The sequence below is a fragment of the Dermacentor silvarum genome, chromosome 8, assembly GCF_013339745.2.
Source record: "Dermacentor silvarum isolate Dsil-2018 chromosome 8, BIME_Dsil_1.4, whole genome shotgun sequence".
NCBI classification, from domain to species: domain Eukaryota; kingdom Metazoa; phylum Arthropoda; class Arachnida; order Ixodida; family Ixodidae; genus Dermacentor; species Dermacentor silvarum.
In genome coordinates this window covers 50,687,181-50,710,909 of record NC_051161.1, presented here as the reverse complement: position 1 = coordinate 50,710,909, position 23,729 = coordinate 50,687,181, and the positions used below count along the sequence as shown (strand labels likewise).

Below are 23,729 nucleotides of genomic sequence, written 5' to 3'. Positions count from 1 at the left end.
GACAATGAAATGTTTTGTATCTTTTTGTGTAAGAATGTGTTATGTGCTTACAAGAATGCCAGGCACCGGCTTGTATCCTGAACTTGATTATTTGCCAGCCTTTAATAGATTAATTAATGATCAGTTATTTATACGCTCAGCATGTAATAGAGAGAGCCAATCATGTTTTTAATGAGACACCTAGCTGTTGTCCTCACTGTGAATTCGGTGAATTCATTAACACCATGGAGGAAGTCGCGATAACAAATCAGCTGTCGAGAGAATGCGTGTCATACTTTCGTGCTCATTACTGGACAGGCTTTACATGAAGATTCACAGAGTTGTGATTGCTTGACAGGCACATAGTCAATGCATATACTTGCTGCCTTCATGCCCTTGAATCGGGCGAGCTAACTTTACTTAATCAGGTTTTTCTCTAATACTGGCCTGGCCTATGCAATGTGACTGTAAACATCATTTTGGCTGTGCCATTCTTGTATGAAGAAGGGATCCCAAAACTGCATCTAGTTTTTCTTCTTCATTTCTGTCATTTACAGCGTGGTCCCACTTTAAATATGTAGATAATAGGCTTGAAAAGACCATGCAAAATGTGATGGTCTCTTTCTTAGCACTTATGTAACGAAGTTAGACACCTAATGCTTCATTCTTTTAATTGTGGTTTCTCATTGGTCAAGCTCGCCACATGTTTTGCTGACTTCCCCAGTATTTTCTGTATATTAACAAAAACAAAAAGTTAAGCAAGCTATGAGAAGTATAAGAGCATACAACAATAAGAGTCATCTCATCTGGGTACATTGACAAACACTGATGCTCACTGGGGCTAGGGCATCTGTATTGCTGCCTCAATAAGTGCACTGAGATCGATAATTACATGAAGTGTTTGATTAAGGTTAACTATTCAGCAGTGAACATCGTGCTGTCATTTATTTGTTAATGCATAAGCACTCTTTGGTGAGTACCCCGGCAAGATCTGTCTGTCACGTGAAAAGTGTAATGCCTTGTATATGCACAAAAATGTGTAATTTGCAAAGACATTTTATCGTTATAATAGTGTAAATGTAGATGATTGGTAACTTTATAAGCGGTAATGAAGAATTGAAACAAACAGAAAAAATTATCAGAGGGAATACCCCTATGATCAAATTTATGCATACCCATAGGGGGGATACATAGGGCTCCATAGAAAATGCATGGGGAAGCCTATAGTAGGGGTGGGCCAACCGAAGTTTGGGGGTAGACCAACTTGAAATTTGGGGGTGTGCTTACACATACTTAGTCTAACTCCAGTGGAGTTTCTGCATACATTTTTTTTTTTTTCGTACTGCAGTTATCACGGTGCAAAATTGCTGGCCTCTTAATCCCTAACCAAGCTGACCATGCCACTTTGGTTGCCCGATTTCTTCTGGTTCCGCCAGAATGTCACACAGGGACGACAGAAAGGAAACCAGAACATTGCTGTCTGTCGTACTTGTGTATACTGTTATGCTAGCTGAACCAGTCGATGTGCACTGACCGACCGAGCACATAACAGTAACTTCAACCTCACTGCCTTTTTTTTTTCTCCTTTTTTTTTATTTCTTTTTTCAGTTTGTGACCGGATTATTTTGGGCACTCTACTTCTATGACCGAGAGCTGATTTTTCCAAGATCACTTGCGATATACTACCCATGGTGGCTCAATCAACTATCGGTGCGTACACACACTCGCATTGCACGGCTGCTACCTTGCGCTCTTTATTTGGCAAATAGCTCTTAGAGGCCAACTGTAAGATAGTTTCAGACTGTGTAAAAGGCCTCATTTCTAGTAGTGTAGATACAAAGCAACCTCAATGTAAAATTTTATGTATCCGTAACACAGGGGCTAACCAATGCAGGGTGCTATGGAGAAACTGTAATGGTTGGCTCGGGATCAATTTTCACTACCAAAGGTTAAATAACATACATATGTTCAAAACTCGGTAAACTAGCGTTTTTGCATCCCACGCCCCTGAGAATGCGGCTGCGATGGTCAGAAATTCAGAAACTCGCAAACTCATACTTAGAGAAGAAGTGGGAACCGAGGGGCTCGATTTTGTTAATAATGACCACATAAAGCCAACAGACAATGAAGCCAAGGACAGCATACTTGGGTATTTACGTTTATCTATCTGGTAAGCATAAATACAAAGTCGGTAGACGAATTGATGGCCGTCGCCATAGAACAATTGGTAGTGCAACGCACGCGTAATGCAGAGGAGGTTGCGGGTTCGGCTCCTGCCGGCGACAAGTTATCTTTTTGTCCACTTTCATTTTCCTTTTATTCATTATTTTCTACATTACAATTTCAACCACACTTAATTTCCCCGATGCTTTCCTTGGCTTCATTGTCTGTGTTGGCTTTATGTGGCCAAACTCGTACTTAGCAGCATGATGTCGCAGATATTTACTGCGACGAGTAATCATTTTGCTGAGATACCGTGGTTTTAACCAAAAGTTCACTAAGGAACCATGCGTATTCCATGTTCTGTAGATTGTCGCAAGACTATTGGGTTGTTAATTGCACACTGCACAATATTCCCATAGAGTATTCTGTGTAGCATGTGCTTGCTTAGCGTCCTTATGCATCTGCCTGCCTTGCTGATTACAGCACACCAACATTACATTTTTCGCACTGCTCGAAGCCAAGCTTGTCTACCATGCCACGCCTGCCAGGAGAGATGGATTTCGCACCATCTTCATACTTGTCTGTGCCTACGTCGGATGGTAAGTGGATGCTCCGTCCTGATCACTGGTAAACAATTTTTTTTTTTTTGTCATAGTGTAGTGTGCAGTCAAGTGGTGGGCAATGCCCCATTCTCTCGCAAGGTGGAGCATTCAACATCAACCTTTGTGCACTATGGTTCCACGTTGTGAAAAAATGTGCTAGTGTCATAGTTGTGACCAATAAATACACCATCATCATCATCATCATAAACCATAAAGATGGGCAAAAAGGACACAGTTTGGTGCAGATTGTCTGTCATTTTCTTTGCATCTTGTCTTTGCCTTTTTGCTTGCGAGTCATTATTGCAAACCTTTACCAACCAGCCTAAATTACTGTTGTAATGTATGGCTCTACTATGATGGCAGTACAGTAAGAGCAGTAACATATGGCTATTTACTACTATCATCATAGTGATAAACTTGGACTACCCACATGCTGCTCTCTGGCTTTATTTTGCCATCCAGTTGACCCAGAAATTGACACCAGGCATTTCTTTAGAATCTCCTAAGTTTCTTTGATTTGATGGAACCCTACCAGCTTTCACAGCATGCACCTATGTTTTTGCATGTATTACGTCAGTGTAAATACAAGCACAAGCAATTCCAACACTATTCCAGTGCTTTATTCTGTTTCTAGTGGCTTAATTCAGACTACATCTTGGCTAGTCCATGCCTAGAAACTGGCTACCAAGCAATTACATGTTTCATGTAGCACTTCCATTTAATTACACATAATAGGCATTCTGATCAGTGCTTTCCTGTTAGTGTTTCAATTTATGCAGAAGGTATACAAGCGTGTGCAAAATAAGACTACTAAGATTTGCGATGCCAGTCTATACCTATAGTTAATCATCGGTAAATATTGATTACGCTTAAAGGCCGAAAGCATTGCTATTAATCAGTGGCAGTGTGCTTGCTTGCTTTGGGGGTTAAAGAGGAGGGCACTGGTCATGGCAACAACATTGGTCATGCCAACAGCACTGATGACAAATTTTCTAGTATGTACTCTTAGTGAACTTCCAGTCAAATAGGTGTGTTACCATATTTACTCGAGTTTAAGCTAGCCTCAAATCGGAAGGGCCAGAAATGTTTCCCCAAATGTAAGCTGTCCAGAATATCAACTTAAGTGCTGTACATTTTTTACCTGTATCACAGAGCATCAAAAGCTCACTCATTATCTCAATGTCAGGTTGTCATGTCCTCAGTGCACATTGCCATCTTCAGTTGCGTTGGAACTACTTTCAAGAAAGTTTCAATGTCAGCCAAACTGGTACGTTTTTCTGCGTGCCCACTATCCTGTTCATCACCAGTGTTTAGGCAACATCAACGCTAGCAACTCACTCATAGAATTCTTGAGCCACACCTATAAATTATAAGCACATATTTGTCTCCTACATCTTGCTAAAAAAGAAATATGTCGGCTTACCTTCAAACAGGGTATTATATAACCTCTAAAGCTACTATCTTGTAATGAACTTGCATACATGTTGTAAGCACAGGTGTTTCATGGTGCGTATAAACCTACTAAAAGGAACGTTTACCAGGCTAGTAAACTTTCAGGTTTGACAGAATGAGTTTTATTAGCGTCAGCTCGAAGAAATGGGCATAGCTGGTCCAGGGCAAGATGCGCAAGTTGCAAGGTTTTGAAAAGACCACCTGATGAAGTGCTTGGGGAGGCATTCTCCAACTATGGCAGTCTGTAGCATTGGTCTTGCGAAAAGCCGCTTCAGAAGGTGCCGCATCAACCAAGGAACTAACGTAGTGCCAGCGCCATCATCGTTGTTATTGTTGCAACACCTGGAGATTATCATTGTAATCGCTCTGGTGTGTGGACTTTCGTCATATCCCAACTAGCGACTCCTAGTGCAGCTTGGGCTGTGAACAGTTCTTGTCAGTTAAGGCAACAGTGTACATATATATCTCATGGTGGCTTCGAAACAGACTGACATAACATACAATGCTAGTATGGATCACAAACTGATAAACTTGTTTATGCATTAGCAAATGGGCCGACTCCTAGTTATCAATTTATGTTTTGAGATCTGGCTACATGCACTGGTCCTTCCTTTATATTAAAGCTCCGTGCCAGCTAAGCTGCTACATGAAAGAAAGGTAGACAGCTACACACTGGTCAAATGCATAGTGCGGCATCTATTGTACGTGTGTGAGAATGTGGCAAGGCAATGAGATCCCTGTACATTGTGAAATATAATTAGGGCTGTCATTTCCATAACACCTGAAGTATGAAATAGCGTCAACAGAACTAAAGTAACAGCCATAAACTAAAAGCTTCTGGTAATGTCTTCAAGTGTATATGCCCTTCAAAATAAAATTTAAAAACTATTGCAAATAATGATGTTTCAAATGTGTCAAATACATCCCAAGGTACTTATGATTGTACCTGCACTGTAATATGCACCAAGTGAGTTAATGAAAGCAGTTACAGCATAGACGTCTGCATGTTTGCTGCAATGCTAGTTATGTTGCCGTGTAGGAAGGTTCTCTTGTTTCGTTGTTTTCGACAGTAATAGTTTACACTATGAAAACTGCTTAAAGAGATTGCTGTATTCCAAACACAATTCAAATGACCTAGCCAATACAATTCTTGCACCTCAAGTATCTTTGAAAGTTCAGGTGCAGATTGTGGACACAACAAAACTTGGTGAAAAAGTCAGGATTGCCAGCCTGTTCCACCTCTGCTTGTCTTTTAATGATACTGAAGATTAAATAAATGTTCAACAGAGAGAATTCATTGGTGCCTGAAGGAGATATCGTGACATGAGTGCTGGTATTTTTAGTGAAATGGGTGACCCATTCTGAATGGGTATGAATGTATGATTATATGCATCGTGTTTCAGTCTTAGTATTCCATCTAGTGATCATTGTTGACGCACAATTCTAAAAACAGAAACGTTCCGGCGGCTTTTTGTTTCTGGTAGACCTTCTCACTGGTAGCGTTTCTGCTTCGTCACCCTCTCCTTGTGAGTGTGCTAGTGACGTCCTGCCTCTGCGTTTGGGTTTTGCAGCAGCCTTTTTTGGCTTGTGTTCCTCAGGTAATGTTTCTGTGCGAGAGCTGAGAGACAACAGGGATTGCTCAGAAAGGGGTGTGCATTCTTCTGCAAAATTTCTGGCAGCTGACTTGTAGCCGGTTGCTTTCTTAGCGGCATTGGACTATCGGCCGGCTCTTCATTTCTCACCTCCTCTTCACCTGCAAGTGTATCTTCCCTTGTGGGCTCCGTCTGCTCTATAAACACTGCAAGCTGTTTCTCAGCTTCCACCTGTCGTGTGCTTTCCGTGACTGCAGGTGGTGGTGACTTTGTCACATGAATGGACTCTTCCGTGCTATGAATGTCTAGACCAGCCTGGCTTGGAGGTAGTGATACTGCTATGTGAACAGACTCCTCCGTACTAGGAATGTCCAAACTTGCCTCTTTATTGCCAGCCTGGCTTGAAGCTAATAATACTGCTACGTTCACGGACTCCTCCATGCTAAGAATGTCCAAGCTAGCCTTTTCATTACCAGCCTGGCTTGGAGGTAGCGATACTGCTATGTCCACGGACTCCTCCGTGCTAAGAATATCCAAACTAGCCTTTTCATTACCAGCCTGGGTTGGAGGAAGCGATAGTGCTATGTGAACGGACTCCTCTGTGCTAGGAAAGTCCAAGCTTGCCTCTTCATTACCAGCCTGGCTTGAATTTAACGATACTGCTACGTCAACCGACTCCTCCATGCTAAGAATGTCCAAACTAGCTTTTTCATTACCAGCTTGGCTTGGAGGTGGTGATACTGCTACGTGAACGGACTCCTCCGTGCTAGGAATGCCCAAACTTGCCTCTTCATCACCAGCCTGGCTTGAAGGTAACGATACTGCTACATTTGCACTCGGAGCATTCCCACATATTGGAATCGCATTAGCGTCTCTTGGTTGCAGAGCTGAGTCTTCTGCAGGTTGCTCGAGTGATTCCTGGGTGCTTTCATAGTGGCTGCAACTTGAGGTTATAGACAATGGTTCGGGATATGACTGCAGCCTTTCATCATGGACAACTAAGGGGTTCGTGAGTGGGGTCTGAGGTAGTGTAGGTGAAGGAAGCAATTGACTTTCCGGATTCACGCCTGCTAATTGAGCTTTCGAGGATGTTGTCAGTTTTGAGGCCACTTGTTGTCCTATTCCTTGTGAATGTTGCAAATGTGAGGAGTCATCTGTGATGGTGGGAGGAGCTGGCTCCATTTCTTCCTCACATAACAGCTCATTTAGAGTAGCTTCTGGGGATAAAAGATCACCATTTCCTGACATGCCATCTGCCACATCGCCTCTTTCTTCAGCAGCACTGTCTTGCATCTCCTGCTCAGCCTGAGGAATAATTGAGAGTTCCTCATTGCATGAACCTGTTATCAGGAACTCTGCAGGACCCTGATCACAAGACGCTAAGGCAGGGTGGCCAACTGCATAAGCTGTAGACTCGGCTCTGCCCTCAGAAGTGCTAACTAATTGGGAACTTTGTTCATTTGTGCGTGCTGCAGACACTTGCTGGCTTGTCTCGGTCAGGTGGCAGCTGTGCATTGGTGAAATGTCAGGTGAAAGTATGATCTCCTCAGCTGAAACTTCAATGACCGAAGCCACTTCAATAACCTCCAGCCCTGCCTGTGTGCTTAGCACAATAGCTGTTTCAGCGACAGAAGTGCTAATACGTTCCTCCAATGATGAGGCAAACAGCGCAGATTCTGTACTGGCATCAAATGTTGGAGATACACCAGGCTGCTCAGGCTGAATTACAGTGTTTCGTTGCATATTTGCATTACCATCAATATCTGGCTCACGCGGTAAGCTAACTATGCCTACAGAAGCCACTTTATCATGCGTTGTTTGGTTTTTAAATGATGGTATGGAATGTTGAGTTGGCCTAGGAATGTTCTCATTTACATGGTCATGTTGCTGGCAATTATCTGCTTTATCTCTCGATTCCTCACTGAGGCTCTCTTCAGCTACTGTAATAACCAGAATTTCGTTTTCGTCAACTTCTGCCAAACCAATGGCTGGCTTTCCTGCTGATTCCTCATCGCGCTGAGCCCAGTTTGGCACGGGTGGCACTGCGGCATTTATTTCATGTGGTAGGGCATGGCTTTGCAATTGGTCATCACCTGGCAGAGCATTTGCCTGTTTTGCCTGATTGAGAAGGTTCTCATCCATGGAAGATGATGCAGGCTCTGTGTCATACTCTGTGACAGCCCTGCACACTTCATGCAGCTGTTGGTCACCATCATCCCCACTATTGGTTTTGCTTTCTCCATTTACAGAGTTTGCTTTTGTCATTTCATCTGCCGTATGAACTAGCGACATTTGGACTTCATTGTTTTCAAGTGATGTAGGCCGAGAAACATCTCTCAGATTACTGGCAAAAGCTTGCACTGCGGGTGTGTTCATTTTGAACTCGCATAGTTTCTCACCAATAGGTGCATTTACTTCTTGAGTAATGGGCATGTTCAGGTGCGCCTCCTGCCCAGTCAAGAGCACCTGTGCGTTTTCAGATTCGTCTCTTGTTGATAGAGCTGCTAGGATATTATGCTCGGTTACAGCACTGCTTTCTTGAAGCTGTTCACCTCCATCTTCAAGTAGAGGTGCATCAGCAGATTTGGCTTTCTCTCTACCCTCCAGCAGAGGGCTCCTTACGTTCGTGAGCTCCATGCTTGTTTTTTCCTCTGTTGGTAGTAACAGCATAGATTCAGCTTCCACATGATTTGATGTTGATCTTGCAGAGTGGTGTTGCTCAGCACTAGCTGTGCCCTCTTTAAGATTGGCGATTCTGTCCACAAATACAGGTTCGTCGGTGGAATTGTTTGGCAGTGCCTCTATGGGAGAAATGTCTGCAGCTTCCTGCCTATGGCTTGCCCACTTCTGGTTCATTGCACTCACATCTTCATTGTCCTTTGATGCTGGTGGCGCCATGTAATCTTGCTCACCGTCAGCAGTAGCACCTTGGAGGTCCTTTATTTCATCCTTGGATGCAAGTTCACTGCCAGAGTCCCTTCTGTACTCCTCTGTGGAATGGCTCAAGTCTGTCTGACTCAGAGTCATTGCCTCTTGGTTTGAAAGTAATGATGAGGTTCGATCAACGCCTTCTAATGCTGGTGTCATAGTGAGGTCTTGCACAATGTCAGCGACACCCTCTTGAAGTGTGTCTGTTTTGACTTCAAGCACACGATTACAGGCGGAGTCATCACTCTGTCCTAGTACAGTGGTGTTATCCATGTCTCCTTGCTTTGCACCCACTCGCACTTCGCCAAGAATGAACTGTGCACACTGATCTCTAGAGTGCTCAGCTGATGATTCCATTTCTTCATAATCACTGCTTGCAGTGATCTCTTCACCTTTGGCTGTTTCAGCTTTAAAGGTGTCGTGTTCTTGTGTGAGAAGGCTCTCATTTTCTGTCCGCTTAGTGCTTGCATGTTCCTTACTCAGGATTTTACTCTCATCTCCAGCATCTTCTGATGGCGGTCTCACACTGAGGGCCCGTTTGCAGTCATTGGCTGTCATTTCGAGTTGGTTTGTCCCACACACAAGATGTGCAGACTCACGTGAACCATCTCTGAATTGCTCACTTGTGTGGCTGCTCACAGATATTACTTGCTTGATGATCACGTTTTCATTCTTAGAAATTAATGATGTGATTTCAGTCTGAGCACCTTGTGATGGTTGGGCAGCTGTAATTGGACGAGCTTCATCAGTGCCAATGTCTTTTTCAAACTGATACTGTATGGTGGCAGCAGTGTCAGTGCTAGTATGATGAGCATGCTGCACAACATTATTGGTCACATCAATTGTCTCACTGATTCTTTGCAACTGACTGAAGGACAGCAATGTTTCTTCATTTTCTCTGTCTTTCATTGATGGGTCCTTAGATAAGTTTTCACGGTCAGCAACCATGGCCTGTGTTAGTGGCTGGTCACATGTAACATCAGATGCAGGTTGCATTAACTTGTCTGCCAGATCACTTGTCTCTTCAATATATTCTCTCTCCAACTCTCCCTGTTGAGCACTTGACTCTTCCTCATTCAAACATGACGCACTTTCATTCTCATTGTCGTTTGAAGATATGGTGTTGTCATATTTAGTAAGAATTGGTTCCCGCTCAGGCTGGTTTGCAGGAATTTCACAAGCACTTGCTCCGTTATCTCCTGGAGGCAGTTCATACAACGCCGGTTTGGTCTCTAAGCTTTCAGTTGGGAGACTAGACAAAGAGTGCTCAGGCACATTGGCTGCTAGTTTTTCACTCTTATCATGGCTGACGACTGCACTGAGCAGGGTGGGCCCACTGGCCTTTCCAGCAGGCTCGTGAGAGACCTGCAACTGCTTTTTTCTGGGAAGGCCATGTTGATGAGTATTTTTGTGGCTCTGTTCTAGAGGTGACCTGTCATTCACTGACATTGCTTCGCTGTTGTCTGATAGGGGATTCGAATTTTCAAGCACATGAACCATGGTCTTTCCACTTGTTTCAGTAGAAGGATGATTTAGCCGTAGCTCCTGGGCCGTGTTCTTGTAATCAGTCTCGGGTAACAGTGCTTTCATTTCAGTAGTACAGCCCCCAGGTGACGGCGATGATGTTGACGCCACCACAATGGTTGGTTTTAAAGATGGAGAAATGCGCTCGGTACTCATGGTTACACTGCTGTCCTGTTGAGGTAAAGTGCCTTCTCGTTCAGCTCTTTCGGCCAAGCCAGAAGTGGATATAATTATTTCAGGCTTCTGAAGTTCACTTAGAGGTTTAGGCTCAAGATCAAGCTGCTTTTGTTGTTCATAGTGATGGGAATGTTCTGGTTCTTGTTTGTGTGCAGTTGGTGCTGACGACAGCTCTCCTACTGCGAAAGATTCAGGCTCTGGAGATGGTTCTTTTGTAGACACTTCCTGGGGCTCTTGCACCTTTTGGTTTGCTGCTGTTGGACTGTCCATCGAAGGTGGCACTGCTAGATCACACAGAGGTGTGACATCTGCTGACAAGCTGTCACACTTATGTACAGCACTATCCAATTCTTGAACTGTGGAGGATTGTGTAGATTCTGTTAATTCTAAGCTTACAGGCACATTATTGGGCTTCTGGCTAACATCTGGCCCATGATTCATCTGCTCAACATTCACTTCACTTTCACCAGTTTTGTCCTCATTACTGTTATCCAGTGTGCTAGTTGCGTCTTGCATCACAATTATTCTCGGAGCTATGCTTTCTGTTAGTAGCGCTGTTGCCTGCTCCATAGGATTAGTGGCAAGCTTATCTAGTCGAGCTTCCACTTTAGTGCTCTGTGCCTGTCGACAGGCATTGTCCTCGTCTTGCAATTCAGACATCTGAGTCGCTGCAATGTTTTCTGTGGGTTTCGTTGAGGATCCTTCTTTGCATATCTGCTCCTGTAGCTGAGGCAAAGGATTTTCAGGTTCAGTTTGGTGGGATAGCATCTCATTCTTTGGAGATAATGCAGTGTGAGAATCTCTATCAGTTGCGATACCTATCACCGAGACATGCTTTGGTACATGTGCAGCAAAGTCCTCAGACTGAGTGGAAGTGTTGTCCTGAGTTTTCTTGCGCGGTGTGCTTTTTGAACTTTGCAACAGTGCAGTTTCCTGGCCTTCTGTCGCCTGCTTAAGATCTGTAGACAACACAGCAGTGTGCTCCTTATGCTTATGCACATCTTTTTGGCCCCGTGATTTTACTGGAAGACCACCAGGCTCACCCTTTCTAGTTTTGTTGTCATCTCTCGTTTCACGCTTTGCCAATAGCTCAGCATCAGTCACCACCCGGTCTGTTGTGGCGCTTGCAGATTGGGCGTTTCCATGCGACCGTTTGGAGTCTGTGTCAGCACATTTACTCACTTCTGTTGGTGTAACTAAATTCTCTGTCGACTGGTTTTGCACTGCCCTGGATTCCTCCACTGTAAAACTCGCTGGTAGTGTTGTAGGTCCATGCTCGAGTTTGCTGATGACATTCTGGACGCAGTTTCCAGATGGTGGACCACTTAGTTCCGCTGAACTGCTATTAGCCTGGTCTCTTACTGGGGGATATACCGGTGGTGCGGGGTTCACAATTATGTTGCCAAACGTTAAATATCCAGGCATGAACTGAGTAACAACGTTTCCTTGAATCTGTCGACGCAAGAATCGATCGGATTTGCGCTGGCCGGCTGTGGTGCAGCTGTGTCCTACTACCGTCCGCTGCTGGACAGTATCCGCAGAATCTACAGGACTGGGCTTGCCCTCTGTCTGAAGGCTGGGATCTTTTGTCTTTGATGGTGATTGAGACCTGCGAAGCTCCGTTTTATTAGTGCTGTCCTCCTTGTAGTTTTCTACTGGTTTAGATGGTTCTGGCATCACTTTCTTCTCGGAAGAGGAGTACGATGGCTTGCCCTTTGTCTGAACACTGGGATCTTTTGTCTTTGATGATGATTGAGGGCTGTTAAGCTCCATTTTACCTGTGCCGTCTTCCTTGTTGTTTTGAACTGGTTTGGATGGTTCTGGCGACACATTCTTCTTCTGGGAAGAGGAGTACGATGGCTTGCCCTTCGTCTGAATGCTGGGATTTTGTGTCTTTGATGGTGATTGAGACCTGCGAAGCTCCGTTTTATTAGTGCTGTCCTCCTTGTTGTTTTCTACTGGTTTAGATGGTTCTGGCATCACTTTCTTCTTCTCGGAAGAGGAGTACGATGGCTTGCCCTTTGTCTGAACACTGGGATCTTTTGTCTTTGATGATGATTGAGGGCTGTTAAGCTCCATTTTACCTGTGCCGTCTTCCTTGTCATTTTCTACTGGTTTAGATGGTTCTGGCATCACTTTCTTCTTCTCGGAAGAGGAGTACGATGGCTTGCCCTTTGTCTGAACACTGGGATCTTTTGTCTTTGATAATGATTGAGGGCTGTTCAGCTCCATTTTACCTGTGCCGTCTTCCTTGTTGTTTTGAACTGGTTTAGATGGTTCTGGCGACACATTCTTCTTCTCGGAAGAGCAGTACGATGGCTTGCCCTTCATCTGAATGCTGGTGCTTTGTGTCTGTGATGGTGATTGCGACCTGCGAAGCTCTGCTTTACCGGTGCCATCTTCCTTGTTCTTTTGAACTGGTTTAGAGGGTTCTGGCAACACTTTCTTCTTCTCGGAAGAGGAGCACGATGGCTTGCCCTTCGTCTGAATGCTGAGATTTTGTGTCGGTGATTGAGACCTGCGAAGCTCTGTTTTACCAATGCTGTCCTCGTTGTTGTTTTGAACTGGTTTAGATGGTTCTGGCAACACATTCTTCTTCTTGGAAGAAAAGTACAATGGCTTGCCCTCTGTCTGAGCGCTGGGATTTCTTGTCTTTGATGGTGTTTGAGACCTAAGAAGTTCTGTTTTACTGTTGCTGTCTTCCTTGTTGTTTTGAACTGGTTTAGATTGTTCTGGCAAAACTTTCTTCTTCTCTGAAGAGGAGTGTGATGGCTTGCCCTTCGTCTGAACACTGGGAGTTTTTGTCTTTGATGGTGACTGAGACCTGCAAAGCTCTGTTTTACCGGTGCTGTCTTCTTTGTTGTTTTGAACTGGTTTAGATGTTCCTGGAGAAACTTTCTTCTCGGAAGAGGAGTACGATGGCATGCTCTTCGTTTGAATACCGGGATTTTGTGTCTTTGATAGTGACTGAGACCTGCAAAGCTCTGCTTTACTGGTACTGTCTTTCTTTTTGTTTTGAACTGGTTTAGATGGTTCTGGCAACACTTTCTCCTTCTCGGAAGAGGACTTCGATGGCTGGCCCTTCGTTTCAACACCAGGATTTTCTGTTTTACCGGTGCTGTCCTCCTTATTGTTTTGATCTGGTTTAGATGTTTCTGGCGACTCTTTATTCTTCTCGAAAGAGGACTTCTCCAAAGAGGAGTACGATGGCATGCCCTTTGTTTGAATACCGGGATTTTGTGTCTTTGACGGTGACTGAGACCTGCAAAGCTCTGCTTCATTGGTGCTGTCTTCCTTGTTGTTTTGAACTAGTTTAGATGGTTCTGGTGACACTTTCTTCTTCTCGAAAGAGGACTTCGATGGCATGCCCTTTGTTTGAATATCAGGATTTTCTGTCTTTGAATGGTGATTGAGACCTGCAAAGCTCTGTTTTACTGCTGCTGTCTTCCTTGTCGATTTGAACTGGTCTAGATGGTTCTGGCGACACCTTCTTGTCCTCGGAGGAGAAGTACGCAGACTCTTTTTGCGATGCAGAAATTCTGCTCCATGCCTGCTTGCACAGGGACGCACCATCTTGTTTCATTTCAAAAGACTGGATCGGAGTAGTTTTATGGGTAATTTCTAAAGGCTCGAAATTAAGCACTGACATTAGGCTCTCCCGCCTTAGCTTCCTGAGTTTATCTCTGATATTAGTTGGCTCTGGTGGCTGTTTTGACTCGGACACCTTGTCTACTTCAAGCTGCACTTCTGGCAAAGAATGCTGCTCCTCTTTGCTAATTACAGGAGCCTTTTCTTTATGTTTTGATTTGCTGTTTCTAGCTGCTCTTCGTTGACAATCCAACTCCGACTTTTTGGATATAGGCAAATTGCTTTGTTGAGACAACTCTGGTTGTGGCGGTTCTTTTATCTTGTTAGAAAGCTGTTGCTTACTTGGAGTCACTTCCTGGCTTTTTACCTCTGGAGTGAACTTTCGTTCATCAAGCTTAACTGATTTTGGCTCAGTTTCAATTGAACATTTTGCTGTTGGCTTTATGGATGATTCAGAAATGGAGTCCTTGTCGTTTGATACAGCATCCTGAGAGAGCCATTGCTCTGGTGGAATATCCCGCTTTCTTGGCTTTGTGGCTTTCTCACTTTGTGGTTGAATGTCTGGGACCGACACGCTTGCTCTAGCTTCGTGTTCAAGTGAGACACAATGCTGCGTTTCGGGTGGAATGTATGGGCCCTCCGGAAGAGGAATGCTTTCCAGTGGAACCTCCTCGAACAAGAAGGTTGGGTCCGGATCGTCAGTGAACGTGTTGCACTGAGTTTTGTGTTGAGAGTCGTCTACATTGTCATGTTTGGCCTCTGCTGTTTTATCCTCTTTAGATTCGTCCAAGCTGTCAGACTTTCCAGTCACTGATTTGTCCAGGATATGAAGATTGGAGGCATGATCGTTATGTAGATTGCTGGCAGTTGTTTGACTGTCTCCCTCTGGCTGGCCTTTGGCTTCTTGGTGGGCTGTACCGTCATCAGCCTTGGCTGCTTCTGCTTTTCCTGCCTGTAACATAACCAAATGACCTCTATTACTAAAGGAAGCACTGGCCACATTGGAAGTTATTTCTGTTACTGTACAGTTGTATTAGTTTACAGTTTGCATATTGGTCATCATACAGCCGATGTCTCACGAGTTGGTTACCTAATATAGTGCCACTATGTTTAACAATGTAAAAAGGCTTGTGTTAACACTGGTATTTTCAAAATTGCAGCGCTTCATTGCTTTTATGATGCTCTCTTTATGCTTAGCATCAGAGGTGAAAGCAAACTTAGACATGCACAAAAGTTACCATGCAAACAGCAAGGACGCTTTTATTATCACCTGGCAAACAATGTGCGTTTACTTATAAGACCACTCAGAATGTTTATCAGTTCTTACTTCAAAACATGTCACACCACCACAAAACAAGCTTTTTCGAAAATAGTGTGAATATATATATAACAACAGCACGACTCATCAGCTGGAAGGTTTTTGTCTGAACTCAGAAGTTGCGCTCGATTTACTGTGTATGTACTGAAAGCCACGACTGAGGATAAGTCATCCTCGAACTGTTGCCTCAGCCCTCAGGCCTTACTGATGCTGCAGTGCCTGATCATAAGCAGCTCTGTGCCTCACCTTGCAGTCGTCGTGGACAGCCGTGAGTAGCCTCATGCCGACGTCCAGCAAAGTGCTTGGTTGTGAGCAGTGGATGCGTTTTCACCACTTGGGATGCTTCATGCAAAGGAGGGCATGTTAGACAACTTTGCACTCACTCTCACTGCTTGTGATATACTTCGCTTGCGTAATCACTTCAGCTGCTGATGTCCGTCTTCATTTTGTATCCAATAAGGTTCACATGCCCTGCCCGTCATTCTGAGGTAAAATAGGCAAGAGTGCAGTAGCCAATAATGCAAATGGCATTGGTCGCATCACCTCATGATCATTCTTGCTATTGCAGCCTTTTTTAATTAAGATTTGTTCATCAGCCAGGTTTTACTGAGACACTGCCATCATTCCAAAATGTCGACTGAAAATGGCTGCAATGTGCCAAAGCATTGCTACTGTATCGGGCCATACCAATCATTAACTGCAAATCGCGTTACTGAATATTGCTACTTTTGATCCATGAGAGTTCACGTCTCTTGCTTGTCCTCCATCTAGGTTCCATCATTTTTAATATCCTCTGTGTCACTTTCAGCGTGTTAGCTGTAATCTAGTGTTGGTTTAGTGTACTAAAGTTTAAATAGTTGCTCATTATAATGCCCTCAATATTTTTGCGTAGAAGACAGCATACAGCTAGAAATTAGGCTTTCTCATTTTTTAATGGGAATGTCTTCATTCTATTATCTGCGGTAACATTCTTGTCCTGAAGTTGAATAACATATATCGTTATTTGCTTCAAGGAAAGGGTTGTAGCGATACCAGTGTTCTTGCGCACTTTTATTGTTAGACTTTTGGGATTCGGTTTTGCCGAGTGTGGCATTTTTACTTTGCCTGCACTGTGCTTGAGTCGCTGCATACACTGGATAATGCACAGCAGAAAACCGCTCAAGAGACATCTTTTATGAAACTGTGTGCTGCAAGGGAATAAACTAATCACCTCACTTTTTTTTAATGTGGGACTACTCGTGTACTGTTGAATAAACCTGCAGGTGCTTTCTATCGAATGCAGTAGTGCAGTCACACTCAAACTTGAGATTGAAGCGTCTGTTCCTCGCCGTCACAGCTGCATTTTAATGAAGATGCAAAGGCAATCGCGTGCAGAGATATGACTGCACATTGCAAAACTCCATGGTGACTTAGATTGATTTATAGTGTTCTAGTATGGCATCCCTCATAATCCAAACGTTGATTCAGGACACGAAGCTTCCCTATTTAAGCACTTGTACTTCTTTCTTTTCACAAACCACTTTCAAAATAGTAAGTTTAATGTCATGTTAGCCAGTTTTCATTTCCTGCTGGTTGGCCTAGAATAACTTGGCATGGTCACTCTCCGAGGAGACCACATTTGCATCTGTAATGTTCTCTGCAGGCCCATTTCAGGCATTGTAATTTTGCATTTCAAGCACTGCGTCCGCAGAAAATGCAACTGCATCACCCATGTCACAGCTACCGCAGAGAAGTGGGCAACTATTTCCAAAAGGATTTCAAAACACAACACATAAATTTCGCACAATGTGCTGCTGGTCCAAAAGTTAAGGCTTGATTCCTTCCTGCAGCGGCCTGTATGGTACAACATCTGGAAGTGGCATTGTAAGACATTCTGGTGCACTTAGGAGAGTTTTGCAGGATTAAGTTGGCGACATTCTTGCAGCTTCAGTTGCATTCAAAATAGTGCACAAATGTGTGGCTTATTTTGCTTAGCAAATGTTTTGCACATTTCATTAGCTGCAATTAATTGCGAGGCACATGGCTCACAGTTGCTTTAAATACGTATGAAGCCAACATCAGTGATGCCCTAGGCAGGAGCTCGCAGATATTCTTTGTTGACATGTGCATTTATGAACTTAAAAGCATGGGCGCATTCTCTTAGCTCACATCGAAAACATTTTGGACATTACTCTTTGCAGGATCGTGTACCTCGGAATGGTGCATGACCTGTGGGTGTATCCAGTGCTCGAGTACATGTCACCAGCCCTGCTGCCGATCTTCATCGGCTGTTGCTCGGCGGCCATATTTGGCGTGTACGTTGTTGGAGAGAAAATCAACTACAGGTTCTGGCGTAAGTATATGAATGTCTTTGACCACAGGAATGTCGCATGTGCATTAACTCGCCACATGTGCGTGTCATTGGCACACCAAGAGTGGTTGCACTGAAACATCATTTTAGCAGCTTCACGATTGGCTTACCTAAGCAAATCAGAATGATTCAGTGTTGTTAAAATACTACCTACAGCTACAGCATTAAAGTTGGGTGTGTGTGTGTATCACTCAATCCAAAAGTAAAATTTTCTTTTTTCGTTATTATTTATGACAGTGTTGTAGAAACTTAAAATGTTCTTCCCCTCCTATTTTCCTTGATTCAATTATAGACAATTACCGTATTTACTCGATTGTAACACGAGGGGTGACTTTTCATTGTGTCCATTAAGAAAAAATAAAACCGCGAAAGTAACGCGAGGGGTGACTTTCTGTTGCAGCCAGCAAAAAAAAAATATGAGGAAGAAAACTGCTAAAGTAACACGAGACCAACGGATGCATGAAAAAGTCGCAGTTTCGCCCGAAAGGCGAAGCATCAATTGTGATAGCAAATTAGTAGAGAGCGAAGGTTCGTGTGGTCTATCGCTTCAATGGAAACTGAGTGGCGAAAGCACAGTGCATACAAAGATCAAAGCCATGTGGAGATCGCTTTCAAGATATGGTGCGCACGACAGCCCACAGCTGCGCAAAGTAGAAGCCACACCCCCTCTCGCGCCTCCTCTCTCCCGCGCTGCCTTCCTCCTTTCGCGTGGGCGACTGAGTCGCCAGTTCCCCTTGCGCCCGGTCGCGAAATACGCATTTGGTGCCGCAGCTAAACGTTGCCTCCCATGGCCCTTCGCGCGATGGAGACGTCGCGTTCGCTCTCCGTGAAAGCGCACATCGCTCACACATTTCACTTGTTGATTAGAATTGGGTGCATCATTGCACTTTTTAGACAACTTGAATTTCGGTATTCGATTGTAACGCGAGGATCGACTTCAGGTAGCGAAAATCCGGAACAATCGAGTAAATACGGTACGTATCACAGAACTGTCATTGCATTCCAGCACTGATTGCACATTCTCTTTTCCTAAGATGACGTGCAAATTCAGTAAAAAGAAATATAGTTAGAGTATCATTCTTAAATTTATAGTAGACGATAAGGTACCATATAGGTATAGTTTCTGTGCACAAATGCACTTGTTTTCCTTAATACAGTGCACAAATTCATTAGGATATCATTAGCAAGATCATTGAATTTATAAACAAGTGTTCAGCTATTTCTTTTCCCAGACAGTACATTTTTCCCCTATGCTGCAAGCAGTTTCCTAGGGAACAAAACGCACTTTGCAAGGAGAACAGTACCTGCCAACCTGTGAACATTAAAATTCATAAGAACAGTCACACACAAAGCGAAGAAGGTGAGGGCAAGGGGAAGGGAGCAACATGCATTTTTGTTTACATTTGCCCTGAGCACACACATTTTGTGGGATATATACCCACATTATTTACAATTATATGCATGTAAACACAGCACATAAAGAGCAGTCAGCTCAGCACAGCAGAGACTTCGAAGCAATACTGCGTTTTTAAATCAGTGACTTTTTCAGCAACATTGCTTTTGTCGATTTAACCTGTTTAAGGAAGTGGTCTGAATAAAATTCTCGAAGTAAGTAGTCGTCTGTTTAGTGCCTTGCATTTCCACAAAAGGGTGATTCAGGTACCATCGCATTGTTTTTCTTGGGTCCACTTTTTTTTTTTTTTTTTTCCTTCAATCATGCCCGCCCCATCCTTAAACACCTTTAAGATACTTTTGCAAACAGAATCTATTTTTCATAATACTTGATGCAACATTCGTAAAATCATAAAACAAGCCCGAATTCATAATCATTACGACAAATTCGGGAGAGTTGGCAGGTATGGAGAACTACGTAATCAATCATTTTGACAAGGTTAGAATTTAAACATACACGACACCCGAAGCAGTGATTTTTTTTAAACGATTTTTGTTCGCCTAGCATCATAATGGCACTGAACAAACATTGACTGGAGGATGTACTACTATCACAGAGACAACGCACTTTTCGCTGCGAAAACTACAGAAAGTGCAAGACTTCAAGCTGATGACCACTTTGTTGTTTCTTTTCAGCCACCATAGCTGTGCAAAGGCATGACCTGAGTGTATCAGAGTCTGAACATGTAGACTAATGCTGTGGTGAGTCTCCCCGCCCAAGCTACTGTGAAACTTCTGTTAAAGGAACACCAAAGGCAGCTTTAAATCAAGCTAAAATGATACATTGATTAGTCCAATGTGTTCAAATCATCTCATTACTTTTACCGAGAACGAAGTCTTTGTAACAGAAAGTGATGCCACCGCAAAATTGCCTATGACATGTATGATTTTTAACTAGTAAAGGTTAGTCAGCCACAGATAATAAAAAACATTAGTTGTGCTGCATTCCAGCACGAAATAAAAGGCAGCTTGACCAATTCTGTTTGATTTTCCCTTTACCTCGTTTTATCAATGCTTTGATTAATAGTGTGGTACCCTGTCTGTCTTTCAAGGATGCTTCACAAGAGCGTCAGCTAGCTCAGCATGGAATGCTGTCATGACAGTTGACATTTTTTTATTATTTTGCATTGAATGAACGATCAAGCCCCTTTAGAAACATATTGGCATCAGAATGGCCCAAACAATTTACTATAATACTACTCATTTCTATGAACCAGCTTCAGTTTCTGTACCCAGTAGGTGGGTACGTCAGGATGTAATGACACAACTCATTTTGTACCTGCAATTACTGCAGCTGCCAAAGGCAGGTGCAGCAAGAAATGTGTGCAGCACTTGTATATATATATTTTTAATGAGCAACAATGTCATAACTAGCCTTCTTATTGCTACACAACATCAGTAAGTATTGCTCTGTGTTATGACATCATGATAATGTCCATAACACCAGGTCCAGCATTTCGAGATCAACTTTATTTAACAAGTTCACTAGTGTCAGTGTATAATAGAGCATCTACAACTTTGAAATTCGTTTCAGTACTGCTTAAAAATTTTCTGGCCTATTCACACTATGTGGCGAAAGCAATAGCTAGCCTCGAATGCTTGTTTCTCTACCATCAGTTTACTGAAGTAATAGCTTTGCAGACTTTTGACCGGGGTTTGTGTTAAGAACCATTGCATCCACGTAGATATTTTTTTCCTGCTTCAGTGACTGAGCATCATTCCTTCTGATCTTTTCAGGTGCAGCCCGAAGAAATCGTTTTATCTAGTCTCACAGCCCTCGCTGAAAAATTGCGCAGAAATTGTCACTTTACCTAGCAGCTGTTACGGCGTGGCTAGTGAGTGAAAAGATAGCATTGTTTGTTGCATGATGGTATTGTGCGAAATGCAATATTGATGTACACGCAGCGTACAAAAGACGAAACAGAGGCTGTCAAATTAGGCTTCGTATACTCGGAGAAAGAAATACTGTCAATTCGGCAGTTGTCCATGCAATTTTACAATTTTTGATGTTAGTAGCAGGCGTAATTCATTGTTACCGTGCCAGTAACAGGCCAGTCCGTACTAGTCAATATGTCATTAAAACGCGGTTTAGCTTGCTGTGATGGCTTCTTTCCAAAGGTGCATGTTTGAGTGCCCCCATATTTCACACCAAAGAAGCATGAGCCACAAAAATATCTAATTGTTGTCAATTCATTACCCCTTGTCATGAGGAAAGGGGAGAATGTCGATATCACGAGCGACAGTACCCGTGGTTCATGCTAATGCAACACAGTTGATCCAGGATATATCGAATTATTTTCTATATCGAACAGTCATATAAATTCCCTTGAAAATCCCATGAATGAAAGCATAGCGATGTACTACGCGTACATCGAACTCTCGTTCACTGCCACATTCGATGTATTGAGCGCTGCGCCGCACCGCTGGAAGTGCGCTTCTCCTAACCGAGCCATGATCACTCCTCGCGTCGTCGGGAATATTTAATGCCGACATATTTGAAACGGCACTGTTTTGGCAAGTGCTGTCAAACAAGATTTTGAATCCAATGGGCAGTTCATCCATGGAGGAAAAATGAGCAGGGTACTCTCAGTTTTGCTTGCTGCGCATTCGGATGGCTCGTGCAAACTGCGGCCATTCATTATCGGCAAGAGCAGATCACCAATCTGCTTCAAGAACACAAAAAGCCTCCCGGTCCGATACACGTTCCACAAGAAAGCATGGATGACACTCGATCTTACACTTTACACTGAGTGGTTCCGGGTATGGGATGTTCGAACTGGAGATGCTGCACCACCGGGTTAGTCTTCTTCTAGACAAACCAAAGCATTTTAGGATTCCGTGAGCTGCCAGAACGAATGCGACCTAAACCTCCACTTGGACCGATCTTCACATTGCAGTTTGAATTTAACAATACCACGGCATGCCACAACCGCACTGCAGTGTCATATCCAGGCTGCGCGGGCTTTTAGGGGTAGTATTGCGAAGACCATTCTGCACTGCTCGTGAGAAAAAAATAAGTCAACTTTTGTGCGTTTGACATGGCCTTGGCGAAGCAAATCCGTAAGTTACTGCTTTTGACAGTCTAGGGAAAGTGTCCGAGACGTGCAGAGATTTCAAATAAGCTTTAGATAGGCATATTTAAAATTATCGATATATATCGATCTATGTTGCAATCTCCTTCAAGTTTGAATATATCTGGGATCAACTGTACTTTCTTTAATAGACAGGAAGCTTGGTTTATAGCTTTATTACTTATTGTGATGTTTTGTTCTTTTCTACTATTCCATCGATATTCTTATGGTTATGTAATGTGGGGTATGTTAAGTATGTAGTGCTAGTTCCTTTTTACTGTTTTGGCATAGCTATTTTAATTAGATATATGGGTGATACAGGTATGTGGTTAATGTTTTCCTACCCATTTCCCACCGAACAGGCATGTTAGAATGTGGTACTGCCATTTTTTGCATGGGAATACCCAGGTGTACAATGCTGTCTCCTCTGAAAGCATTTGCATGCAACCTCCAATGCCTTTTTGAGAGAATAAAAAGTTCATATGTTAGGTGTTCTGAGTCAATGTGTCATTTTCTACTGATGATTTGCTAAGCTGACTCTGCCATTTGTTAGCTTTGCATCTACAGCTAGTAGGCATATGCCCCCCTAGCTTGCCGAGTATGCCTTATAGCGTAGCTGTACACACATCTAGTGCAATATTGGGCTGTGCTGTCAAAAAAATTTATTAAAGCAAGCACGCACTGTGTGTGCCATACCTAACACATGCAGACATATTTTACCCGCCAGCTGTAGGTTATGTGTGTGTGTGTTCATGGATTCCTCTTTTCACATTGAAGATTACATGAATTATTATCAGGCTTTTCCAGGCTGCCGCCAGCTTATCATAAAGGTGTGTCGTTTTCATGCAGGTACGGTCTTCACACTGTCCACTTCCTTCATTTTCATTCCCAAGTGTATCAATGTCTAAGGATTACAAGATTTCTGAATACGTCAACCTCAGTCACACAGATGTAAAGACAGCAGTTAAAAAGAGTTCGTTTAATGTAAAGTTTGCGCCAGGTTTCACACTATGGCCCACAGAGGCAGGCGGCTTCTTGCCTCTCTTTGATGAGGGAAGCACAGTGTCTGCCTGACAAATGCAAGCTTGCAATGCCAGGTTGCCAACTTCAGCATAACAGAAGTGCAGGGGTGGGACTCCTGCGCCAATTGTGCCATTTTGATACAAACGCAAATTCCTGTGCCAAACTTCGCCAAACATAGAAAATTGACCGAAATTGTGCCATGCTGCGCCGGAACGGCTTCGAAATGTGTGCTCCAGCAGTGGTCGCATACAGCGAGCCGATTCGTTCTCCGAAAAAGAGTGCAGCTGTTCACGTTCCGCACGCCGCGCCTCCCGCACAGTTTCTCATAATTCTCGTGCTTATAACACTGAACTTTCTGGCGCTTCCGGCAAGTGGCCGGGGCACGCACGGCCACTCCCGGCTGTTGTCGCTGCTGTTGGAATGGCCAGGGTTGCTGTATTTAGTGTGTTCCAGAATACGGTTGAGTAGGCCGAGCGGTGCGGCGCTCCCTAGCTGAAGCGCAAAACAACA

The 23,729-nt window shown here is 43.6% G+C and overlaps 2 protein-coding genes across 2 annotated transcripts in view; one reads left to right on the top strand and one right to left on the bottom strand.

Annotated features, from left to right (window-relative positions):
• Positions 1–22,684, top strand: part of LOC119461210 (androgen-dependent TFPI-regulating protein) — a 30,860-nt gene extending 8,176 nt beyond the window's left edge. Inside the window, exons 4-8 of the mRNA XM_037722434.2 lie at positions 1,588–1,689; positions 2,626–2,741; positions 17,504–17,655; positions 19,762–19,827; positions 20,863–22,684. Coding sequence (XP_037578362.1) covers positions 1,588–1,689; positions 2,626–2,741; positions 17,504–17,655; positions 19,762–19,820 — 429 coding nt within the window. The 3' untranslated portion in view covers positions 19,821–19,827; positions 20,863–22,684. The remainder of the gene's footprint in view (positions 1–1,587; positions 1,690–2,625; positions 2,742–17,503; positions 17,656–19,761; positions 19,828–20,862) is intronic.
• Positions 4,296–23,729, bottom strand: part of LOC119461205 (uncharacterized) — a 74,952-nt gene continuing 55,518 nt past the window's right edge. The window contains 2 exon segments of the mRNA XM_049671961.1: positions 4,296–13,241; positions 13,834–14,957. Of these exon segments, the coding sequence (XP_049527918.1) occupies positions 5,732–13,241; positions 13,834–14,957 (8,634 nt within the window). The 3' untranslated portion in view covers positions 4,296–5,731.